The following is a 17569-nucleotide window of genomic DNA, read 5'->3' on the forward strand; positions in this document are numbered from 1 at the left end:
GAGCAATGTTGTCCGACGAATCCCAATTCACTCCAATTTTATATTTAATTTCTGGCTTCCACTTAGCAAGGAGAAAGAGGGGAACACGTTGTGCATAACAATAGGTTCATGCACGGTATCGGTACGGCCCAGGCATGCCTGTGTGGACAGGCATAATGTACAATGGCAGAACATCGCTTCACATTTTGAGCGAGATAGCGCTACATCCCAGCGGTATTACAGAGAGATTATATTCAGGATCATGTTCGTCTTTACAGGGGTGTGAAAGGTCCAGAATTTCTGTTTAGAAACAAAAATGCACAGCCACACAAGAACGCTGAGGTATCGGTCTCACTAGAAAGTGAAGATATTGTCCGTATGCAATGGCGTGCCTACTCCCAAGGCCTGAATCCTATAGAGCCTGTCTGGAATGCCCTTGGCAGGCGTGTTTCGCAAAGAACGCTCCTTCCCCAACAGTGAAAGAGTTGACAACCGCCTTGAAAGAGGTATCGGACAATATCCCCCAAGAGCACCTTGATCCTTTAGTGGACAGTTTATAAACAACAGATAGATATCAAAACATGCATTAGTGGCAGAGGTAATCATGCATCTTACTGAGATAATCATACATGTTTGATTGTGGCAAGAAGACCGATTTTTCGTGATTGTTTGGAAATCGTCTAAGCATATATTTTATATTTAACTTTATTATTTTTCGATGTGATAATATTTGTACCTTTTTGCATTATAATAAATGCACATTGTCTAATGTACTTAGTTTTATTTCTTCAATCAATGTCTATAATTAATTTTTTTGAAAAGGTAATTGCTCCTTAGTAATTGTAAAGCAGTGTAAATAAATTCCCTTCAATCCACTTTTATTGTTTGAAGTAAAAAAATATTAATGTTTATCAATCGTCATTTAAGTAAATTCAATAGTTTAAAATAACATATGCGTTCTCCTTTATTATTGTTATCTACTAAACTTTTATTACGAGAATCTAACAATTTAACAAATGTCTAGTATAAATATAATTTGTAAAAGTAACAAATATAATAATTTTTTTACAGTTGTTCTAAGGAGCATATTTGCTCAATTCACACCCTCTAAGGAAACATCCAAGAAGTTTTTAAGAATATGACTTTAGAGACAGTTTTCAATAAAAAACATCTGTTGGAAAATTTTACCTGGGTTGACCCACAATGTTTTTGAGTTTTTATTGAAGGAGTAAAGCATAAAAATATATTTAAACATTATTTATAAATTCGTCAAATGCAAAATCAAGTTTAGAATTTATATTTTCTCACTAACTGTTTCAGAAGTAAGTGAAATTCTTACTACGAATTTAAAACTGGCCAAAGTATCCTCATTTGACGGTAGATTCAAGGTAAATACAAGTATAAACTAGTAAATTTGCATGTATTTGGCGACTTACAAACACATCTGGGAGGATGTCCAGACCATTCCCCATTTGACAAACAAGTTAGCAGATTCGGACCTTCTAATTTCGTATTAGAGTTTTTGCAAGTGAACAGTACACTGCTATTGACCTCTTGCTTATTGTCATAATGAATATTGAACTCTTCGCTCTCATCAAACATTTTGCACTTGGCTAAAAGATTAACCAAAGAAGAAAGCGTTAATTCATAAAAATAATAGGTAAAAAATTAAATTTCTAACTAAAAAATATTATTTATAAAAACATTGAAAATACTTTTAATCCCTTAACGATCGGTTAATTTTCAAGAAAACGGTCATAAAAGTGCCTATTTTTTTGGCTTTTGTATTTGTATTAAGCACTTGATTAGTGCTGACATCTAGTTTAAAATAAACTAACTATCTACAATTACCTTAAAAATATCCTGGTACTGCCATCTGGTGTGTGAAATGAATAATTAAATGCTTTCTGGGCAAAAGAAATGAATTAGTTTTATTCTTATTGGCGAGTTACTACTGAACACTCCAACCCGTCAATATCACGGGAACGAGAAATGGAGGGCGAAACCTCACTCCCTCATTTTCACGGGAGCGAGAAGGAAGGGGTTAAAGTGACTTGGAGACATGCACTATCTTAAAGACACTGGATGTAATAATTTGGTTTAGTACTAAATTTAATCTTGTTGTCCTGATTTAAACACAGTTATCTAAATTTTATTTTATTCCATTTTTGACTTAGTTTGCATCATTTCATCAGTTTAACTAGAGCCCGTAATGTTGTTTGGTGCCGTGCCGACGATGTCTACTCTTGTACCATTGAACAGAGTCGTCATAAAGCTGGGACGAATTGCCTAAGCCCCTCGCGGTTGGTTAGACATTTATTTTAAAAGTTATAAAGTTTAATTTTTTTTGAAGTTTGTTTTTAAAATTGAAATTTGCGAATCTTGTTTTCTATTCCGAAATATAAATGAAATATTAAAAAAATCAGTAGCTAGTCAAAAGAGAAGAAAAAAAATGTTAGATGAATAAAAATATGGAAGTAGAAAATAAGATTCATTTAAACATCTTTAGATGATATGTTTAAAAGGAGCATTTAAATGTATAATTTCTAACTTAATGCAATATGAAAAAATATTATTAAATTTCAAAAAAAGTGAAAAAATATTGAATTGTTCATTTTTTTCTAATGAGATTCAAAATTTAAAAACCAAATTATACTTATTTCCATAATACAGCCAGATATTTGGGATTCTAACGATTCCTTTACCTAGGCTAACTACAGAATGAAAATGTTAATTTGGGCCCGCAAAATGCAAAATGTTTTCTCAAGGGTAGCAAAAATTATAGCGATTGGTAAGCTCTAAATAGATGATAAGTTCTGATAGATGATATGAGGCTCTAAATAGATGAGATGATAAGCTCTGATAGATGATATGATAGGCTCTAAATAGAGAATATGAAATAGATGACACTCATTGACTATATATATATATTTTTTTGCTTCGGACAACATTTGATAACATTCAATTGACATTCGATAATTTAAAACAATTTAATAATTGAATCCCAGTTGTTCTAAAAATATTTTCACTGCTTTGCTTTATCATGAAAAAGGTTTCTAAAAATTTCGGCAACCCTTAGGTTACAATGCTTTGTTGCATTCATTATTATTTTTTTTTAAAAAAAGATTGTTGTTTTTCTATCAATTTACAATTTTTTCTTTAGAAATTAACACTATACATCCTTACAATAAGTTAATTAGTGCATTTTGATGAAACAAGAGAGCTATACTCACCATGAATACATATCTGAATCTCACGTGCTCTATTCCCTGAAACGGAGCATCTATAAAATCCGTTATGCCGTGGACTTGCATTGTGAATTGACAGAGTATTTAAATATGTATCATATCCATCCGATTGATCAAGTGATTCTGCAAAGGTAATTAAATTAATCAGTCTAGATTTTAAACCAGTGGTTCTATTTTATAACTTTTATAACCGTCATTGAAAAGCCGACCCAATTTTATGGGTTTACGACTACTAATGTTCAACCCCGTAGCCTAGTAATTTTGAACCCAATACAGAAGACAAGGGAACTCCTGGATCAAGTATTGGGAGAAATTTGCATTCGTGGAGGACTTCTTGATGGAACTAACCCGCATTTGTGGTACATGGAGTGGGAGACCACGAGAACCTCCCACGGTTAGCCTGACGGCAAGGAGACTCTAACCCATGATCCGTCTACCACTGAGGATATTTCACGTCATCACTGTGGTCGGTACAAGCTGGATGCGGAATTCGTATCGACTGTGATTTGAACCCGGTTCGCCTCACTGGAAGGCGAACGCTCTATCCCCTGAGCCATCGCGGCTTCTTAAACCAGTTATTTGTTTTATTTTTATAACCGTCGTTGAACAGAAGACCCAGTTTTTTGGGTTCACGACTACTAATGTTCAACTCCGTAGCCTTGTAATTTTGAACCCAATCCAGAAGACAAGGAAACTTTTGGACCAAGTATTGGGAGCAATTTCCCTTCGTGGAGTACTTTTTGATGGAGCTAACCCGCACTTGCGTTACATGGAGAGGAAGACCACGAGAACCTCCCACGGTTAGCCTGACGGCAAGGGGACTCTAACCCATGATCCGTCTACCACTGAGGATATTTCACGTCAGCACTGTGGTCTGTGCGAGCCGGATGCGGAATTCGTATCGACCAGCCATCGCCGGGATCGAACCCCGGTTCACCTCATTGGAAGGCGAACGCTCTATCCTTTGAGCCATCGCGGCTCTTAAACCAGTGAATGAATGAATCAATAATTTAAGATTTTTATCAAGCTCTTATTCAAGATCACAACTTTAACCACCATTGTATGCATATTAATTTTTCAGTCGTAAAATGCTTGATCGAAATATATTTGACTCAAATATTACAATTCCGATTTAGTATTCGCTAGAAAAAAAAACATTTACGACTTTTGTAACTGATATTAATTTAATAAAAAAAAATTGAAAATTTTTATTCTTTATGGAATGTGATTTTAGTTCCAAAAATAAAGTTCTTATGACGTTATTCATAATCTGAAAAAGAAATTAATTTGTAATATTACTTTCTGCTTTTTAAATTGCCAAAAAGGGATTTATTTTAATGTGACAGCTTGCGAGCATATTACACAAATCTTTGTTCGCTTTTTCATAGTTGTAGGAAAAAAGTATATAAAATTGATAATAACTCATTAACTGTTGAAAAAAATCTAGATCATCCTAAAAGAATTTTTTAATTTATTAAAAATTAATTAATTTAATGAATAAATTAATCAAAAAAATAATTAATTAAAAAGTTTATACGCTTTAAAAACATATTGAAAAATAGTTTATTAATAATCTAAGCTCATTTTGCACTACATATATGTAACAAAAACGTCAAGATTATATAAAATCTTAGATGTAAAAAAGAAATTGTCACCGACTTTACTTCTGTGCAATTTTCTCTTCTTCTATGTGTAATTGGAGAGCTAAGCGTTAAATTATAAATTTAAAAAAATTAAGACACTTAAGGTAAAGATGACGAGGTTCGATTTAATTCTACAGCATTAATTTTTTTTGCCAAATTTCGTAGATTAGTGGATGCAGGTACCGAGAATGCCAACCTTCAAAAGTAGCATTCTAACGAAAAGCAAAATTATGATTTTGAAGGACTAAACAGGGGATAAAAAAAAATTGAAGTATTCTTTCAATTGGTGATCAATATAAAGTGTTACATGCGAATTTCTAATATCTCTTTTATTTATTATTAAAGTCCCGCAGTTGACTGATCGTAAAGACACGGTCAGCAAGGGTGACCACTTTGATCAGCATGTGTAGGGACCGAGGGTGTGCGGTATGGGCCCTTGTTAAACTGTTCTACCGTAAAGTGCTCGACTTCGCGTGCAGGTCGTCGGGATACCAAAGCAGGGGAGGCATCCCCTCCGCAGAGAATGAAAATTGCGATGGCATGTCTTCGGATCATCCTCAGGGATGTTTCCCAGACCGTTGCCAATAGCCTATCGTGCAGCTCTAGTGCGAGGTAAATCAAGTACCTACCATTTATTATTAAATACCTTTTTGAACTTTTGAAATTCTGCTAATTTTTTTCTCTCCTAAATTTTAGCTTAAAAGTTTAGATTTGAAGGTTATTCCTTACTAAATGAAAGTAATTGGTCGGGAACAGTTGTAGTCCAAGACGGATAATCTGCAATGCCATTGCTGATGCAATAAAATTTAACATCTGCTCCTTGGTCTATAGTCAAAATACCACCAGGAAGGATTTTCTGGTTACTGTCTAGATTAATGATGACATCACCTGAAAATAATAAATAATAATAAATAATAAAAAGGAAATATTTAATTGCAAACAAATTTGAGAAAGAATACGCACTTTAGATGCACAGAAAACACTATAACTTATCTAGTAATGCTCGTGTTTTTTCATTCTTGCGCATTTTATAGCACATATATGGGGAGAATTCCAATCATTCTGTGATGAAATTTCTTTATAATTTTCCTGTGAAAAGCTCTTGAATAATAGTTTGAGGCAACGTAAGTTTTGTTGAAAATGTTTTAAATCTGTTTTCAGCAATTTAGCAGTAAAAACAAGACGTTTCGTGGAACAGCAGATGTTAGAAAATTCTCGAAAATAGTGGTTAAATAACAATTTAATTGTTATTTTACCATATTCCGCTAAAGCAATCAAACAACTATTAAAAAAATGATATTTAAACTGTCAGCTGTGAGAAAAATCGTTTTTGTCAGTTTTCCCATAATATGGTGAAGCAACCAGAATTTTTTTCGCGCTAACTAGGCTCACAGCCAATAAGAATCGTGCGTACGTTCTTCGAAGAAAAAGAAGCTAAACCAAGTAAAAAGGACTACGAATTCATTAATTTATTTTCCATCATCGGAAATCTAATACAACAGCGGATGACTAATAATCTTATAGTAATAAGCATGAGGTGAACATCTTATAGATGAAGCCACTTTGTTCATGCAGCTGTTTACAGTGCGCAAAAAATAATAAATAAATAAAATTAAAAAAATAAATAAATAAATAAACAGACTTTCAATGGCTTTGTCGAGAGAGAGGTCCAAAGTTTGGATTAATGTTTGTTAATATTAATTTTTACGTATTTTGCCACATCTTGAGAAAATTTTTTAACGAATTGAAAATTTTGTGCACATAATTATAAAATTTGTTTATCCAAAGATAATTCCATGTAAAAAATAACTTATATTAAATATTTATTATGTTTCATTATTTTATTTAATAATAGCGAAAAAATTTTTGAATTGTAAGGTATACAGTTTTTTTACATAATTTTAAAGAACATAATTTTACGTGGTAAAGTACAAAATTTAGGCGAAATCGGTTGCATAGTTTCTGAGAAATTAAATTTTAAAAAAAGTTGTGTTTTTAAAATTATTATTACCTATAACTAACTAAGTCACACTTCATGGTTAGTCTGACGAAATGCAAATCAACCATAACCCAATTCTTATGTCCATTACTTAGTGAAAAGCCTAACATAACCTAACTTCAATGTCCAGATAAATTTAATGTCCAGGTAATAAATTAAACAATAGAGTACAGTTTTCAAAACAGTATAGTTTTAATTCTAGACTTTTTAACCATACCAATTGAAAACGGTTTCAAACGCGTAAAGATAAAGAAATGTTCTAAAGCGTAAACTTTAAGGTTAATTGGATGGACATATTGCTGCCGGTTATTTTACCGTAATTTTAGAATCAAAATTCTAACAGTGTGCCATTAAAAATTTGAAAAATTGGTCACAGTTGAAATCTTTAATTTTCTTAGTTGGTGCAAAATCTCTCAAGTATATCAATAAAAGTTAGGTACCTCTTACAGGCACTACACAACTGGGATATTCGGATGAATGCCAAGGTCTACAATTCTTGCAAAGGATTTCCCTCGAGCCCATGAAACGATGATAACCAAAGTGAAAGCAGTGGAACCTAACAGAAGCGTTTAATCTCACTTTACTTCCAGCCTTCAACGATTCATTGCCCGAATAAGCTACCAGGTCAACGGATCCCTCATAAAGGCAGTAGCATGGTTCTGATGGCTTTCGTTCTGCCGTGGGTGTTTCAGTTGACTCTAAGTCAGTAGCTGAATTAATGGTAGGTAGAAACAGAGGTTGTTTGTTTGGAGACGTTGTGGTAGAAGTGGATGAAGACATTGCAATTGAATGATTGGCTGCTCTTGCTGCTAAGTTCTCCTCTTCATAGTGATGTCCGACTGAAATATACACATACCATAAGCATATATATATATATATATATATATATATATATATATATATATATATATATATATATATATACTATTATATAAAGAATAATTCTTATCTTAGGATAATTATTCTTTATTCAGAAATATCGCATTAAATTATACTAAAAGATGTGTCCTGAGAAAGACTTTCGGTTTTTCCCATTAATAGTTTTCTATTTCATATTTTATATTATTTTATTTTTATTGTTTGTATATATATATATATATATATATATATATATATATATATATATATATATATATATATATATATATATATATATATATATATATATATATATATATATATATATATATATATGGGGTGCCGAAGAGGTATATGTCGAGAAATGCACATCAGATTAAAAATCTAAAAATACATGTGTGAAATATTTTCAATTGATGTATCCAGCCTCACCCTTGGAGGTGGGTAAGTTTCAAAATGCCTATTGGGCGACCCCATTCTTTATTCCAGATTTAGAAAATTTTGAAAAAATGGGATAATTTTTTCTGTTAGAAAATCCAACTTGGGCCATTAATTCTTTTGTAAATATCAGTAAATTGGATTTTCGCACTTTTGGTAATAGGTATCCTCCACGCTGTCACAGAGAAAAGCCAGAATAAGTTTACCATCCCTCATAATAAATGAGTCCTCACCTTACTGTACAATGAATAATTTGCATTTGCACACGAAGCCATCTGTGCCAAACAAATTCTTTTTCTCTTTACAGTCCTTTGTTTGGGGATAGTGAATTCATTTATATCACAAACTACTTGTATAGTAAAATAAGAGAAAATCTTCTCATAGAAAGCAGGGTGGATGTTTATTCGAACAGCACTTTCGAATTTTGGAGTAAAGTCTTCCCAACATGTAGCAACTGAAACTTGCTTCCTCCGAACGCACCTTGATTGTCTGGAATTTTCCTTGGTGGACATTAACTTGCGATCAATTTTGCTGTGTGACTTTGCCAGGGAGTTTAGACTCCTGGTTTTGATACAGCTGAGACCATATAGTGAAAGATTAGAAACAGCAACAATTTTGATTCGTAATGAGGGAAGACATCAGCCTGAGATGGTAAATCTATTGTGGCTTTTCACTCCTATCACATTGAGTATACCGACTCCAGAAAATCATTCACTGCCATTTTCAGAGAGAACTGTGAACCAAGTTGATTTATAATCTCATAGTGAAATCTTCGCGAGGCTAGTTTTTCAATAGTAAGGTGCATGTTGTGAAATGGTCTGTCTTTTCCCTTTATTTATCTTAATATCTAAGAAAAAGTGAAGGGATAGCCTTCGTAGGGTTGTATAAACCAACGCTGTTTCAGTCCACGGCAGAATTAAGGGCGGCCGTTATTGAAACCTTGGATAATATTGATACCACTGGCCTTCAAGATTCGCTAATTGGTAAGCAACATCATATGTCCAAGTCCTATATGAACACGATGGATATATCGGCTATTAACATTAGTGGCTTTATTTTGGTGCAGTTTTATTTCCTTGTTTACACAATAAAATTTTTTTGAGTTAAGTGAGTTACCCCTTCTAAATATGTATTTGTTAATAGACTTGCTTAAGATACATATTTAGACTGATTTTCTTTGCATCTAATGGACAGCAAAGTAAAGGATTATGTGGGAAGTTATGGCACAAAATCAAAGAGACTTTATTTCCCTCCCCGCATAGCAAATTTCGGATGAAAATTTCAGCCCGGCAAATACAATAGTAACTGTGACCAGTGCATTCTAAGTAAAAAATGTAGTTTAGTTCCATGTTGATCAAACAGTATTTGCTAAAAACTCGATGAACACTTAGAAGTACACGGTTTTACATTGCTAGTAGTTTATTATAATTTTGAATTAAGAGTGACCAGACTGAATGCACTGAGGCGGAAAGGGATAAGCGTTGCTGGCACAAAGGAAAAAATGAACACTCGTAATAGCGTAAGTCTCGCTAAAGCGATTAGCAGCACTACCACCCAGGATTCTAGAAGGTAAGAATATAGCACAAATTGCTTATAATCGAATTGCAATTTACGTGAGACTGCTTTAAGTCGTGCTAAAGATGGATGCGTCCAGAACAGAACAACTCGTAGCAGTAGTGAGGGCGTTATGCGTAAATTTATCATCGAATGGTGGCTTTATAGTGATAGAACGAATGGCTGTAAGTTTTGTGAAGTTTTTGTGAAGGCCTTACCTAAATATCAAATCTTAGACAAGGATAAGCAAACGCCACGATCTTTGCTAAAGTTCATTCATGCTGTAGACAAACCGATTGGAGGCAAATTAAGTTACAATTCATGATTTGTCAGAGTAAAAACAGTACTAATGTGCGTTATGTTCTGGGCGACACCATCTTCAGCACGAATTTACTTTAAAATTTAAATACTTTCATACTGCTAGATATAATCTGCAGTACAGTTCATCTACCTTATTTTTAAAGTACTGTGTTTTGCTGTTGTATATCCGACGTTCCACTCATGAACAATTATCATGTGGGTTACCTTTTAACGATAAATAAATATATAAGTTTGGGATTCGGTTTGATATAAAAAAAATGCAGCAGAAAAAAGATTTAAGCATACAAGGGACACAAGCTGGAGTTGGTGTCCATCTTCCTCCCGAGCAAACTACTTGTACATCATTATCGTTTCTTCCTTGAAAAGTAAAAGGGTAAAGGCATGAGACAAAGAGTCTGTCTTCAGCAGGTTTTGTAGTCCCTATTGTCTCCTGCAAATGAACAGTCAATGAACAATCAAACATGAAATTTTACGAGAAAATTACAATATTTATTACTCCATGCAACCCTTCAAATATGCCATTGAATGACTTTAAACTATTAACAGAGATAAAATTAATATACTTTTTTCAAAATTACAAAAATTTATTTTCTTTGAACGTGTAAATTTCGGTGTAGGTTCAATTATTACTAGTAGTTATAATTATTAAGGTTTCCAGAACATGAATAATTTAATTATAATAGTTTTTATGTTTCATCATTTAGTTCAAAAGCATCATTTAGTTCAAAAGCTGAAAATTAGTACTTTACTGTTTAAGAAAGTTTTTTGTGTCAAATCGTAGTTTTTTATTTTCGTTTAAAAAATTCTATCCATATTTCAATTATCAAATACCTAATTGTAGTTAAATTATTTTTTAATATATTTCAATTGTATTATTTACGTTCATTTAAGATTTATACAAACAGTTTTACTTAAACTATAATATTGTTTTTTCAATTCACCCTATTTATTTATGCAAATAAATGCATTTAAATAAGGACAAAATATTCACCATAATAAACTTAAATTCCGGAAAATAAAAGATATAATCTTTTCAACAGCCCACACGATTATATCCGCAAAAAGCACTCTTTTTTTCGGATATAATCGTGAACTTATCTTATGAGTTCTGTTTATTTGCAGCTTATGCGCAATAAATGAAACTTATTGTTTTATATATATATATATACTAGCTGACCCGGCAAACGATGTTTTGCCATATGAATTATTTCTAGAGTATGAAAATATATCTTATTTATTGTAAATGTGTGCGTATGTGGTATATGAGTGGAAGAGGCATGGAGAGCTGTGAACGATGACGGAATGTGAAAGTAACAACACACCAAATAATATTTTTTTAAAATTTATTGCAACTTTTTCTTATAAATTATATATACAACGAATTCTGAAAATATTAGTCAACAATACTAATCTCTTAGTGCAATGGAGTGTACAATATTTTTTGTCATTCCATCTATAGCTAACACAAATAAACTGGATGGTTTGCCCACTCGAGAGTATGCCACGTATCTGTGTGAAAAACATGGTGTGTTCAAATCTAAGACGCAAACAGACATTGTTTGGCCTTATCATTGCGAATGCCAATCTAATGTGGAACTGAATGCGTTTAAATTGAATTGGCACATCTGTGGGGGCATAATAGGGATTGGCACATAATAGGGATTCGTGGAAGTAATATACTTTCATCCCGGAATTTGTCATTTAAAATAATGACTTCGATGACGTTGTTCATTAATTTTTAAATGACTAATCGCGTGCCGTTGCACAGCCAAGGTGGGTTCAAATTACGAAGCAAAATAACCGGAGATCCTACTTTGAGTACTAAATTATGCGGTGATATGCCAGGTAAATCCAATGAGTTTAAAAACTCTGTTGGAAAATTTGCAGCTTCAATGGGATCGCAAACTGCATCAACGGATTTGCATGTCACCAAGTTACCTGGCAATAACTGTTGCATCTACAGATTCAATTCGTTGACGTCCACATTTTTTGCTGCTAAAATCACCCTTTCTGCCAGCCACTCATGATGAATGCATTGCGTGTGTACATCGGGAAATATTAGGCTAATGAGAGCATCTTGTGAATCAATGATTGTGCAGAAATCGTCCGGTAATTTAAGCATCCAGTCTCATCCTTAGTAACCTTTCCATCACCGATATCTAACAATTGTTTTGAGAATGTTTCAGCAGATGGATCTTGAAGCATTTGGACGCGCATATTTACTTTTAGTAGAACTTTTTCAACATTACGCCAAAGTGGAGATGATCTCAAGAAAGCATTGATCTCATCAGCGTACATTAAACGCGGAATGACGTGAAGTGTTTGTCTGAAATCACCTGAAAGGAGTAACAGAGTGCCGCCAAATAATTTGTCATTATTTTTTTATATCTTTCAATGTCCTGCTCAACGCTTCAAGCGATTTTTGTGTTTCATAGTGCAATCATCCCAGATGATAATTTTACTGTGTTTTAACACTGTGGCCATAGAAGAAATATTTTTTATGTTGCACGCTGCATCTGGGTGGGTTTGAATATTTAGTGGCAGCTTAAATACTGAATGAGCTGTTCTGCCTCCGTCCAATAAAATTGCCGCAGTGCCAGATGATGCAACGGCCAACGCGATGCCATTATTTGATCGTATTTCACCGAGAATTAGCGAAGTAATTTATGTTTTGCCAGTTCCACCTGGTGCAGCAGGAAAAAAATCCACACTGTCCTGCTGAAACTGCGAGCATAATGCGGTCATAAATGCTCCTTTGTTTCTCATTCATTAGTGGAATATTGCGAGTACCAATCGCTGCCATTTTTATCGTATTGTATTGAAGTTCACGATTCATGTCAGTGGTTAATAAATCAGATGCACTTCGATTTGGCGAAAGCATACCGAAATGACTGAGTGGTAATTTGGCAATAATAATGCAAAGATCCTCAATAACAATCAGTGCTTCATTGTGCATAGCATCGCTGAATACTATCGTTAGATCGTTGCAACGTGTGCAATATTGATACCGTATATCATCAGTCATCGAATCTTTGTGATATTCTCATAACGTTTCTATACGGGCCGGGAAACATGTAGCTAATACTATAGCAAATAGTAGACGATTTTGCTTTGCAGTACAGTTCAATGCTGCTTCAGCAAGCATACATTCCCACTGGTTGTCGTCTTCCAGCAAGCCGAGTGCAAAGCATACATCTTTATACGTTGGATGCTGATTTCCATCGACTTTACATATATCTTGAAATGACAATGAGCCGGTGTAATTAACCAACAACAGTCGAAAATAAAAGCACTCAGTCTGCCTTGGATTGACTGTAAATATTCTCCCCAAGGCGTTTGATTTGAATAAACCGGGACATGCATCAACCGGTGTACTTTGCTTGTGGGGTGTCCATTTTTTTGAACCCATGTGAAGTAAGGTGGTACTTCTGAATAGAGTAATGTCCGTGCAAAGACGCCAAAAGCATCCGTACGATTACCAAATTCAAAAAATTTGGCGAGTGTAGTTTTTGGTGGATTTATAGCTCGGTCAATCGCTGTCTCGTTCGTGAAATATACGCTCTGACCGTTTTTAAGATGGACGGCTAACTGAATAACGGTTGGATCCCGTTCATTAATTGGGAAACCAAAGATACGCCAAACAGCTTCATTGGAGCTGATGTACCGGCCTATTTGGTACAGCGTTATTTCGTCGTTGTTATTCACTGGAAGAGCAGTCACATTGGTATTTTCAACTCGAAATACTGCTATATCATTGCCTTTATTCACATACTTGCAAATATATTTGATGCTTTTCTATTAAGGGCATGCATAAGTATTAGAGTTTAATATGACTTGTTGCAACGTGCGTGAATATTATTTTTGATTAATTATGTTTCTATGTCTAGTTTGGATCCGAATACGATTAAATAAAGATATATTTAAAATATACGTTAAATTTGTCCAAAAAATGAAAAAAAATTAGATACAAACCATTCTCGAATCCTTCTGAAGGTACACAGAAAATTTCATTTAAATTGGTCCATCCGTTTAGGAGGAGTTCAGTGACAAACACACAAACAGACGAAATATATATATAAAGATATATATATATATATATATATATATATATATATATATATATATATATATATATATATATATATATATATATATATATATATATATATATAGTAGGGGGACTGGAAAGTAATGCCGTTTCGGTGCATTTGATATTTGTTACCAAGATTCACCCTCGTTCGCAACAACCTTTCAATGCCGAATCGAAAAAGAATCGAAATGGATCTGGAAAAAAGGGATTGGTTCTTAAGACGAACAAATATTTAATACGCCGAAACAACATTACTTTCCGGTCCCCATAATATAGATATTGTTTGTTCACCACTGATAAAGTTAGGCTTAAAGCGCTATGATTTGATAGTTATAGTATAGGTATTTGAATATTGAAAATTGAACAAATAGCGAGTATTATAAATAAAAACTTTCTCTTAAGAAATAAGAATAATTCGAAAATTAATACTTCATCCAAGCATTTCAACCTCATCAAAATTCGAATTTTCTAAATTGATCGAAGTACTAGGTATTCTTATATTATTTTTCTTTTACATCTAACCATCCCATTAATAATTCATATCTCTTTTCAGAATCAGAAGATGGCAAAATATCTTAATGCGTATCGTGTATTTCACCATTGTAATCTTAACTGAAGTTTCATCCACATCACTCTGTCGTCTCTCGTAACGAATTTTTGAAAACTACTGGTCAATATTTTTAGGCTATTAATAGCAGCAAATAATAATATGAAAATCACATGTACCACATATGTATATTGCAAAGAATGCTAACGCAACAATCACACCACCCTGGCAACAGCTGAAACTTATTTTAGACTGAAAATGACTGGCCAAATAATCGAAATTTCCTTTTTTCTCTTTGTAAGGGAAGCTAGAGAAGTGTGACTCGCCAATTTTGAAATGAACTAGTGGGATGTATGCCTTATGAGGAATAATTTTAGGGGGCAACATTCGTTTCGGCCCATAGAAGGTCCTGTGAGAGATAAAAAATAATTCAATATGTAGAAAAATCGGTGTTTTTTTATACTCCAGTTTGTTATACTCCAGATAGTTTGCAATTAATTAATTATTAATTAATTATTAATTAATTAATTATTAATTAAATATTAATTAATTAATTATTAATTAAATATTAATTAATCATTAATTAATTATTAATTAATCATTAATCAATTATTAATTAATTATTAATTAATTAATTGATTTGCAATTATTACATACTCCAATTGATTTAAAAAAATTTTTGAAAAAAAAAAAATGTAAAAAAATTTGATGTCAATTTTTTTAAAATTAACTGAACAGGTTTTTCTGAAAAACTGCAGATATATAAAACTTTCGAAATCAGTTTTGACAATAAATATGCATTACATAGTACGTGAAAGTACCGCAAAATTAATTGGAGTATGAGATAATTACAATAACTAATAGCCTGCACTAAAGTAATAAAATACCAATTTTTCTATATATTGAATTATTTTTTATCTTTCACAGGACCTTCTATAGGCCGAAACGAATGTTGCCAACTAAGATTATTCCTCATAAGTAAGGCCCGGATTTTGATGACATTTGTATTTTTTTTGCATTTTTTGCATTTTTGGACATTTTTTGTCCTTTAGAGCATTTTTTTAGATTTATAGGGCATTTTTTTTAAATTCTGGGCCGTATTTTGCATTTTAAAGCATTTTTTAAGTTTTTTGTTAATTTTTTCCAATTTTTATTATTTTTTGGGGCATTTTTATTACATGAAATCGTGTTGGCCTCTGATAAAATCGAAGGAAACTTATCATTTATCAAGCCTAACTTTGTTATTGTGTCCTCGACAATTACAAACTTGGAGAAGCAAGAATTGGAACTTTGCGATGCAATAAATTATATTGACGTAGTGAGTAAAGTGTTGCAAAAAGCAAGGGGAAAGATAGCACAAAATGCAGCAGCTAAATTGAGCAAAGTTTTGGGGAAGAACACTGACTTCCAAACAATGAAGAAAATCTCTAGGATATTAACAGGTGAAGCAACATCTTTTCAAATTGAAGAAGAATTGTTAGTAAGTGAGACCGTCTTCTTCAAGTATGCACCAATAACATCAGTAGACGTTGAAAGGAGCTTCTCCAGGTATAAAAATTTACTTTCAGACTAGAGAAGTTCGTTTACATTTCAAAATATCAAAAATCATTTAATAATCCAATGTAAATCTGATATTTAGTAATATTATGAGATGGAAGTTGTTATATTTATTAAAATTTCTATACAAAATGAAAATGTTTTGGAGTCAATACATTTTCTTTTTTTTTGTTATTTTAGGATAGAAAACATATTTTTCAAACTTTAACGAACGTCGAACAAGTATTGCATTGCTTTATATTTTTTGAAATGACTCATAATAATTTTAGAGAGTAAAACATTGTTTTAGCTCAATATTTTTACTTTATTTAAGTCATGTCATAAAGCATTTTTAGCGCCATTTTCGCATTTTCAGAGCATTTTTTGTACTTTTTAAGGACATTTTTTGCACTTTTTAAGGGCATTTTTTGCAATTTTTAAAGGCCTTAGTTGAGATTTTTTAGGTCATCAAAATCCGGGCTCTACTCATAAGGCATACATCCCATTATTTCATTTCAAAATTGGCGAGTCACACTTCCCTTGTAAGTAACAAGTTGTGAGATTTCTGCGAGCGTTGAACATATACGAGAGAAACACATTATGAATATACACATGAGACAGCAGTAAACAGTCGAAGCCCTCAGTAAGATCGCATTTGCGTCAGTACGCACTATTGGCTTGCGCCGGTCTCACATATGCTCCCATGGGTCACACCGATGGTTTCCGCAGTACGCACAAAGCAACAAAAATGTTATGGCTTAATATATATTTTAATTTTCATTTAATTTAATAATTACCATCACATATTCGTATTCCGTGACACGACCGTTCCAACGCCATACTACCTTTGCTAAACGCCTTGTGAAAGCTCCATTATTTATTTGATGAACTGGACAATTGTCTGAAAATATAATAAAATATGTAACTGATGTTAACATACCTTTAAGCAGTAATACTAAAATTTTTTATTTTATTTTCAGATCTTAATATTTCTGCTGTTTGGTATAGTTAATTTTAATACAATAAATTTTAAAAGTAATGAGACGAGTTGCTATTAAAATTGAGCAAATTTTTTAAATCTTTGAAACTTCAAAATAGAGTTTAAAATGTAGATTTGTTATAATAATCATTTGTAGTATAGACTTTTTGTTGATTTAAATAATGATAATTTTAAATTGGGTTTGAAAATAAGGAGAATTAGCTCTTTAGTTCCAACAATAAATATTTAACATGAGGAAACGACATTGTGGAGGGTATATTAATGATTGTTCAGAATTATGCCAATACTTGGTCGATAAAAACAAATATATCATCGATGAGCTTTTTTTCTGTATGCAGTTCAGTTTCGTTTAAGAA

General features: G+C 32.7%; 1 protein-coding gene across 2 annotated transcripts in view; it reads right to left on the reverse strand.

The window, feature by feature from the left end:
- LOC107456778 (sushi, von Willebrand factor type A, EGF and pentraxin domain-containing protein 1) overlaps window positions 1-17569 on the reverse strand; it is a 49221-nt gene that overhangs the window by 5418 nt on the left and 26234 nt on the right. The window contains exons 13-18 of one of the 2 annotated variants that reach the window (XM_087168149.1): window positions 17011-17114; window positions 10326-10470; window positions 7310-7708; window positions 5600-5758; window positions 3213-3350; window positions 1416-1592 (exon numbers count right to left, since the gene is read on the reverse strand). In XM_087168149.1, the coding sequence (XP_087024275.1) occupies window positions 1416-1592; window positions 3213-3350; window positions 5600-5758; window positions 7310-7708; window positions 10326-10470; window positions 17011-17114 (1122 nt within the window). The remainder of the gene's footprint in view (window positions 1-1415; window positions 1593-3212; window positions 3351-5599; window positions 5759-7309; window positions 7709-10325; window positions 10471-17010; window positions 17115-17569) is intronic. The other variant, XM_087168152.1, reaches the window with a different exon arrangement.

This window comes from Parasteatoda tepidariorum, chromosome 1, assembly GCF_982258835.1.
Source record: "Parasteatoda tepidariorum strain Cologne lab strain chromosome 1, Ptep-v5.0, whole genome shotgun sequence".
Classification (NCBI taxonomy): Eukaryota; Metazoa; Arthropoda; class Arachnida; order Araneae; family Theridiidae; genus Parasteatoda; species Parasteatoda tepidariorum.